The sequence below is a fragment of the Rhynchophorus ferrugineus genome, unplaced genomic scaffold, assembly GCF_030347505.1.
Source record: "Rhynchophorus ferrugineus isolate W39M unplaced genomic scaffold, kcgeb_rfMv2 rfM2, whole genome shotgun sequence".
In the NCBI taxonomy this organism is placed as follows: domain Eukaryota; kingdom Metazoa; phylum Arthropoda; class Insecta; order Coleoptera; family Curculionidae; genus Rhynchophorus; species Rhynchophorus ferrugineus.
Window position 1 is genome coordinate 16,943,083 of NW_027472581.1, and position 9,165 is coordinate 16,952,247.

The 9,165-nt window shown below is 33.3% G+C and overlaps 2 protein-coding genes across 2 annotated transcripts; both read right to left on the reverse strand.

The window, feature by feature from the left end:
• Positions 1 to 3,801: 3,801 nt before the first annotated feature.
• ATP6AP2 (ATPase H(+)-transporting accessory protein 2) lies at positions 3,802 to 5,470 on the reverse strand. The gene is made up of 5 exons (XM_076394047.1): positions 5,311 to 5,470; positions 4,838 to 5,202; positions 4,639 to 4,776; positions 4,318 to 4,581; positions 3,802 to 4,265 (listed from the first exon to the last, which is right to left on the reverse strand). The coding sequence occupies exons 1-5, from the start codon at positions 5,348 to 5,350 to the stop codon at positions 4,077 to 4,079; spliced, it is 996 nt and encodes a 331-aa protein (XP_076250162.1). The 5' UTR covers positions 5,351 to 5,470; the 3' UTR covers positions 3,802 to 4,076.
• A 1,534-nt stretch (positions 5,471 to 7,004) lies between these two features.
• On the reverse strand, positions 7,005 to 9,150 carry CstF64 (cleavage stimulation factor subunit 2 CstF64). Its single transcript, XM_076394039.1, has 9 exons — positions 8,990 to 9,150; positions 8,850 to 8,928; positions 8,483 to 8,798; positions 8,314 to 8,421; positions 8,065 to 8,257; positions 7,852 to 7,978; positions 7,492 to 7,598; positions 7,290 to 7,441; positions 7,005 to 7,236 (listed from the first exon to the last, which is right to left on the reverse strand). The coding sequence occupies exons 1-9, from the start codon at positions 9,039 to 9,041 to the stop codon at positions 7,114 to 7,116; spliced, it is 1,257 nt and encodes a 418-aa protein (XP_076250154.1). The 5' UTR covers positions 9,042 to 9,150; the 3' UTR covers positions 7,005 to 7,113.
• Between the last annotated feature and the right edge of the window lie 15 nt (positions 9,151 to 9,165).

A 9,165-nucleotide genomic window follows, 5' to 3' on the forward strand; every position in this document is an offset into this window, starting at 1 on the left:
TGTTGCGTTTCCCCACGCTTTGGAGTGGGTTCATCGTTTCCAGTCCATTCAGATGACTGTCGATTGGACTTCGGAGTGAAATGATGGGACCGTGTTTCATCCATTGTCACATATCGATGCAAAAACTCGGGTTTATTACGCTTGATCATCTTCAAACACTGCTCCGAATCATCAACTCGTCGTTATTTTTGGTCAAAAGTGAGCTCGCGCGGCACTCACTTTGCACAGATCTTTCTCATACCCAAATATTCGTGAATGATATGATGTACACGTTCAGTTGATATCTTTAGAGTGTCTGCTAATTCATTCTGTTTCAATTAACGGCCATTCAAAATCATTTTGTGGATTTTTTAAATGTTTTCGTCGATAACAACCTTTTTTACACGCTTTGTTAGGGCTAACAAAAAATATATGGATTTGATTCTAGTAGCGCCATCTATATGTTAGGCCGCGGACTTTTCAATTATGACTTATTAATTAGAACTTACACATGTGCTAAAAACAGTTTTCATCTTTATTTTGCTTTCAATAGATAGATGTAAATTTCCCTTCCAATAAAACAACCAATACACTTCATAAGTAACGTCGAATATACTGCCAAATTACGTGCATTGGTTGTTTTACTTGAAGGACATTTGTTGATCTATAGATATTTCTTAAATTTTCAGTAGTTTCATTTCATTCATATGCTTTATTATTTCAGGTTTTATGTTACCTTAATAAACGCAAGGAAAGTCGTAATAAAATAACGCAAAGGAATAAATTTGGTAAAAAATACAAAAATTAATATTTTATACTATGTGGTATGTAATAAAAGCGCTATTAATTTACGCGAACATTGTTATATGATTCACGTGTTTTAAATACGTGTTCAAACATGCCTATATCGAAAGTTTTTTAACTGGGAAGGGTCGATGTTGTCAACCTGTGTTGTCCATAATGTTTTGGCGACGTCCTTTTAATTTGTTTGTCATTCATTCTCTGATTCGCTGCATCAAGTTACACACTATTGAAAAAAAGAAGTTAAATTATTTGACGAAGTGTAACACCAGAATAATAAATAGTAGAGCGTAGTAAAAGCTATCTAAAAACTAGTAGTTGGAAACCATTTAAATTCAAACATTCTTCTAGAGTAACTCATGCGGTGGTACTGACTTATAAAAACCAGAAATTATTATAAAATATTTTTGTTTACGCAATAAATGTTCTGCTTTATTACATATATTCAAAATTATTATGACAAGGAAAACCATCCTGGACATACTAGCACCTAAACTAGTAGAAAGGCTTAATGTCTAGGACCATGGTTCGAAGCCCGCCTTAACAGTAGGTCCAATCCACACAAACCCTAGCTGGTAAAAAGGAGACCCTAAAATATAACACAAGAAATCACAACCACCACAGCATTCTAACTATCAAACCTATTGCCAACTATGATATTATTCGCCAACTACATTTTGTTTCCTTTCCATAGAGTTTTTCAATAAGGGTGGGTTAGTGTGGGTGTAAAGTATCAACGAATATTTTTTTTATTTTAAAGACCATGCTAAACATTAAAGGACCGTTTTTGAGACTATTCAAAAGTGGTATTATTTTAATATGAATAAAAATGTTCTTAACTAGACCATAGATTCTAATATCTATTATCTAATTTTAGGGGATTATCGAAGGAAGCAATGTTTTTTGAATTACTTGGTATAATTCACAAAATAATTTTTGGAACGCTGATTCAAGTCAATAAATAAGTTGATCTTAAAGATGTCAGTGATTCACGAAACTGACATCAATTATTTCCCAAGTACTATTTATCGTTGTCTAAACTGTTTCTTAACTACTTATATTAACTGGTCAACGGAAAAGGTGCCGGCCTGACACATAGATGGCGCTACTAGAATTAAATCCAATGTTTTTTAGTTACCCCTAACCCTCAAAAGATGCGTGTATAAATTTGGCAGCTGTCGGATCATTAGTTTGTCATCATTAGAATTATAGCATTTTGAGTGAAGCAACTTTTGTAATTGTTTGTAATTGTAAAAATATTGCTTTTTGAAGGGAAAAATTACAGTTGAAGCAGAAACTTGGCTTGATGCCCAGTTTTCGGACACTGCCCCAGGAAAATCAACCATCAAGTATTGCTATGCTAAGTTTAGATGTGGTGAAATGAGCACCGAAGACGGTGAACGCAGTGGACGCCCAGAAGAAGTTGTTACCGACGAAAACATTTAAAAAATCAACAAAATGATTTTGAATGACTGTAAATAGAAATTGAATGAAATAGCAGACACTCTAAAGATATCAACTGAACGTGTAACTCTGTGTAAAGTGAAAGCCGCGCGAGCTCACTTTTAACCAAAAACAACGACCAGTTGATGATTCGGAGCAGTGTTTGAAGATGATTAAGTGTAATAAACCCGAGTTCTTGCGTCGATATGTGGCAATGGATGAAACATGGCTCCATAATTTCACTCCGAAGTTCAATCGACAGTCATCCGAGTGGACTGCACACTGAACCCGCTCCAGTGTGGGAAAACGCAGCAGTCGGCTGGCAAGGTTATGACATCTGTATTTTGGGATGCGCATGGAATAATTTGCATTGATTACCTTAAAAAAGGAAGGATCATCAACAGCGACAATTACATAGCGTTATTGGACCGTTTGAAGAACGAAACCGCCAAAAAACGGCCGCATTTGAAGAAAAATAAAGTCCTGTTTCACCAAGACAATGCACCGTGTCACAAGTCAGTGAAAACGATGACAAAAATCCATGAATTGGGCTTCAAATTGCTTCCTCATCCACCGTATTCTCCAGATCTGACCCCCAGCGACTATTTCCTCTTCTCAGATCTCAAAAGAATGCTCGCTGGGAAGAAATTTTCGTCGAATGAAGAGGTGATCGCCGAAACTGAGACCTATTTTGAAGCAAAGGACAAATCGTACTACAAAAATGATATCGAAAATTTGGAGGGTCGCTATAATCAGTGTATCACCCTTGAAGGAAATTATATCGAATAAAAAAACTAATTTTGCCAAAATAATGTGTTTTACTATGGTAGGCCGGGGACTTTTCATGACCTGCTATTAGTAGGTGCTGCATATATTTCGATCGGCGGTGTCTATTGGTGAAAATGCGAAAGAGGCTTAAAAATAATTTTCAAAAGACGCTTAAAAATGAATATTTGTTTCTATATAAATATAAAATAATTTAACTCCATATATATACATAATATATAAAAAGTATTCGGAATTTTCCATTGATTTATATTATAAATGAACATTTGTTCATACAAATGTATTTTTTTGCTTTCAAAATAGAGAAATGGTTAATAAAATGTTAGCGTTTCACTCAAAAATTTAAAGCGGTATATATGATTAGGATCCTTGTTAAGATCTCGTATAAATTCGAGTTATTTCCGAATTTGTCGTATGGAGACACGTCGCATCTAAATATCTGTTAGAATGTTATGAACGGACATTTGATCATGGGCATCTTGATCTTATCCATAGAGTAATATTTAATCTATGATCTTATCGACAATATTTTTAACGACTTGACAGGAAATTTAAAGGAATATTTTTGTTAAACTAAATTTTTTATTGTTAAAGTCGTAAGGACATATAGTTAGATACAGTTATCAAGGTAGGAAAAAAAAAGTTACTTTCATATGTTTAACTGATAATACATATCAATATCAACTCAAGTTTCATGAACTTAAAGTAACCTATATTTGTAATATAAAATATATCTGGGTAATAAGTGTTAAGAGAATTCAGCAGACTTCCCAATACGTAAAACCAATAATTTTAGAATATGTGTTTATTTACATTTAATTTGAAAATTAACAATACATTTACAATAATTTATTTTTATTAAGATACTGCTTTAGTAATCTTATACATATGTAACACTTCAATACGTTACTACAATAGCTATGGAATGATACAACCTTTTAAATAAAGGCATAAATATACTTTAAAAGCATAAAGCATCTACAACAATATTTACAACAAAATTGAATTCTTAACTCTTCTCTGACTAAAGCTGTTCAACTACAAAACAATACTGTTTAGAAAATGTCTTAATTGTCTTTCTTCATTCTGGTGCTGGTCATCCTATATATAATTGAATCACGGCCTGGATCCATATTAGCAGTAGCAAGACAGATGGCCAAAAGCGCGAAAAACAAAACAACACAAAGCCATAGAACAATGTTGAATATGGCTGGAAACCCGTCTGAATATTTGGAGGCAAGATTATAGTTCTTTTTCTGAAAATACATTAATTAAGATTATTTTACAAAAACATTTCTAATAGCCTACATCGTTTGATTCATCTGTAGCTAGAATATTCCTCCTGACCCTGGTGTGGCTAGCATCACTGGTAAGAACATTAACAAAAACATGATTGCCATATGCTTTAGAGAATGCATCAGTCAATCGGATAATTACATTCTGAAGTAATTGTTTAGCTTCTTTTGTCTCAGTTGAATTTTCTCCATGTAAATCAGAGAGTGCATGTAAAGATGACAGCCTGAACCAGTAGACATCTGGTACATAATCTTGTTTTACTACACCATCCTCAACCTAAAATTTAAAGCACAATGCTATTTGTAGATAATAGGTAAACTTTCTACTACATACCTTTTGTGCAATTTGACTTAAAAGAGCAATATCCTTCAAAAAGTCTCTATCTTCTTCAACATCTAATTTTAAACTTTTATGAGAAACATGCTTTGGGTTTTCACTTTTAATTTTTTGGAAAATACTATATTCTTTCACCTTAAAAATATATTGATTAGTTATTTGACTTTTAATTTAGTGATTTTTCTTATTAATTTACATCATCTAAACCATTGGCCAAATCTACACGTATTAAAGTGGGTTCCTCATTTGGAAATCTTTCAGAAATTCTTTTTGCCAAAGATCTATATATGCGTCCTTCATCATCATTAGTTAGAAGTGGGTAGTGGTGGCCCTTATTTTGACCAATATCTTTAACACCATCAACTGCAATTGTTACAATTGCTTCAGGGATGTTAAAGGGATTTTCAATATAAAATCCTTGCCAACGAGAGAAATGTTCAGTTGAAAAACCTAGAGCAGCACTATATACTTCAGGAAGAGTACTTTGTTTAATTGCGTCATGTCCTCTGAAAACAATACTCCCTGGATGGTGTACTACAGAGAATTCTCCAGTTCCATAGGCTGAAAATGGGAAATTTTACTAGGGTGCATAGTGGGTGTGTTTATTGTTAACTACATTTATTCTTTAGTATTTTCAAAAAAATATATTTAAATATGTTTTAAACTTACCAGTAGCTATAATAAATATTAAACCTAACAACGATTTCATTTTAATGTAAAATAACCGATATGTATAATAACTAGATAGAACACCAAACCTAACTAATCATATGACTGTAAATTGACAAGTATTTATGTCACGTTCTGTCAAACTCACATGCTTTGTTGTCATATGACGATTCAGCGTAACCACATTGACAGAAACAAATGTTTCTATGATCGAGAGAAAATTTAAAAAAATTATGTGTAAATTGAATGAACGCATCAGTTCGTTGTTTAAACAACGGCAATATTTTTCAGTCACTCTATATCACAAAGTGTATACTCTATAGATAATATATAAGTAATCTAAGTGTCCTCTGCACGGAAGGAAATTGCGATCGAAGCGAACCATTTTTATAATCGTTATTTTTAATTATTTCATTACGGTTAAAGATCATCAGTAAACATAAGAGGAAACATCAAAATTATCAAAATCATCAATTATCGCACAGCTGATCTTGGCGCTGCCCCCATAAATACACGATTTTTTGTTGTACTCATGTAAAAGTTCTTTACTATTTCTTGTTCATTTCGTGATTTCTTAGTGTTGTGTTCTTAAATTGGGAATTACAACAGTGTATATGCACAGTTTCAACAATTTCACCAAGGCAAACAACATCATTCAAGATGAACACTTTGTTTCACCGCAAATATTCAGTCGTTCATCAGCTTTTAACCGATGTCGAAGGCTAGGTGTGTCCTCATCAAATCATTTATATCAGGCAGATTGTTCCCAGCCAAAATAAAAAAAATCTCTCTCTAGTCGTAAACTCATCAATGCAGGAGTTTTACATAGGTGCCCCCTAATACCCGTACTCATGAGCTATTTCTGACGGACCTCCCTAGAAGAATGCATGTTGAAGTTACGTACTACACGGGTAATATATTTTTCATAACTTGGAATAATGTAGACTATATTGAGGACACACAGCTGATGAGGACAACTCGTTACTAATTAAAATTCACAAGAAACGTTTCGAAAATTCTCAATGCTTACTAGACATATTTTGGAATAGTAGTTCATCCAGTTTAGCCCGGCAATACTTTCCATCATAACATCGACACACTCCATCATGCTCAAATTATAAAATCGTTGTCAAAGAAACTTTATTCTATAATCGTTGTTCCGTCCTTATTATACGCTATGGTTCCGTTATGCGATTAAATTAATGTTTTGCGGGTTGCTTCAATAAACGTATAACAATGACACTTAGCTACCAAGAGCTTCCTCATCTCATTGTAACATTCCCGTCTGTACGGCAGAGATACGCATCACCTTATTAGATAAGCGAAAGCTTCTGCACCTCGGCTTCTTATTTCAACAGTAGAATCATATAGATGGTGTTGTATTACAGAGCTCAAGTACTCGAATTCCTGTACTTGTTTTAATTGGATGTTGGCTTCGTCTTTTTTTCATTAGTTCTCATGCTCTATGATATGGTAACCAAAATGAAGATGTTGATGTTTCCCATCAACTTTGATCATTTTTGCCAAAACTTGGTTGACTTAAGCTGTCTTAACCATATTTTAATATCATTATTGCTATTCAAAATTGGTCTATTGTTGGCTCGTTATTGAGAAATTAAATTTCTGGAATATTAATTATTAGCGTAGTAGCTAAATCAGTACTAAATGTCAATGATGATTATATAAAAAACAAATAATAATGCAATTGTTTATTGGGAAAAGAGTTCAAATTACACATTATATTTATTTAAGGAATACACGATTAACATAAAAAGTAGTTAATTAAAATAAAAAATGCTCTTATTAACGACCCTGTGCGCTCTTCGCTATTTGCTCTTTCAAAACTAAAATACTGGTTCTCTGTTCTGGGGGTAGCATGGCAATTTGTTCGTCAGATAGTTGGAGAACTTGCATAATAAGTGCAGCCTAAAACAGTGGAATTTCAATATAATCGTATTTTTAGAAATTAATATACATACTTTTTCTTGGTCAGAAGTACCCGGATTTGTAGCTCCACTAACGGCAGAAGCAACACTGGATCTTGGTGGAAGATTTGCTATTGGTGGTGGAATATTATTCGATACAGCTGGTGGTCTAACTGATGGTGGGGGAACAGACGGTGGTGGTTGAGCTAAACAAAAATATTAGTGTTTGCCAACAGGTGTATTATGTTATACATACACATATTCTTTTGTCTTGGATCACCTCTGGCAGCTTGTCTCGGATCAATTGGGAATTGTGCTGGAACATTCCTGGGATCTCTTGGATCTCTCGTTTCTCGTGGAAAGCTATAGAATAAATCCAATTGAATACAATACAGAAACCCTAATAGAAAAATTTTGAGTATTGTATTTATACCTTTCCTTATTAACTTCAGGTGATTTAGTCAAAGTTAAGCTGCTTGCAATTAATATATTAATTTAGTTAAAAAAATAAATTTTATATTCATATATAAAAAAACGAGAAAATGTTTAATCAAGAATATATAAAGTGTATATTGAAAGCAAAATTTTTATTATAGAACATATTATTGTATATTACCTTTCAGCCACGGGTGGTGGTAATGGGTTGGAAAGTTGTGCTGGTGGCATTTGTCTCATATCTTGATCGGCCATTCTACTAAGCCTGGGGTCCACATTTCCCATAGATCTTAGGTCAACATCCTGACCTAATAACATAGCTTTATTAACAATTTTTAACAAAAGATATAAGTTGGCAAGTTTTAAAAAGTTAATTATTAATTAATCAAGTTACCTGTAAATACTGGTGCATTATGGGAGTTAGGAGGCATAACAGGAGCTGGCACAGGTTGAAATTCCTGCCTGGGAGGTGCTACTGGTGCTGGTGGTGGTTGTTGGAACTGATTATTGATAGGTACCTGAACTGGAACATTCTTATCTCCAGGCATTAAGGTTGCTGGTACTTGATTAACAGGATGTAAAAGAGTCTATAATAAAACAGCCAGAAATTAAACATATATAGCACTTACTTATATTCACTTACTGAGGCTGTGTGTGGATCTATAATTTTCATGACAACTTGAGCTTGAAGTAATGCATAAGCTAACTGAGGATTTTGTAGTAACATTTGCCTTGCTTCAGTGGGATTATTCTAAAAATATCGAAAATGTTTTAAGTAAAAAGTTTCAAAAAGTTTATTTAATGGATGTTACCTGTATGGTATTTTTCATTTGCTTCATAAGCTCAAACATTTGTTCTGGAGGCAAGGAAGCCACAGCTTTACTTATGGCCTCAGGAGCTTTTTCTGCCTGAATTGGTTCACCATAAGGATTTTCAACTGGGGGTTGATTAAGAAGATTTTGCATTTCCATTCTCGACTTTTCTGTACAAGCATTATCAACTCTTAAATTTCTGCCACCAATTTCATATGAATTTAAATTTCTCATTGCACTAAGAGCCGTTTCTTGATCGCGATACTCACAAAACCCATATCCTTTTGGTTTTCCAGTTTCACGGTCAAAAACAAGTCTAAAGATAACCAGATATCAAAAATAAATATACAAAACTAAAAATACTTACTTAAAAGATAAAACTTGACCAACTTCCCCAAATATATCCTTAAGTTTTTCTTCAGTAGCTTCATATGGAATATTTCCCACTGAAATGGTTTTTAATAGATAATAAAGCAACTTATTAAAACATATTTTATAAGATATTACCGAAAACAGATCTCATGGACTTGTCCATTATATTGGCTTCTAGATTGTCCATTTTGACTTTTAATTTTTATTGTAATATTAGAATTATAATCTAGTTGGCTTCTATAATAGGCTTCCGAAAATTGTAAACACAATGTTATAAAATTGTAGGTTATATTTGACTATCAAGGACTGAT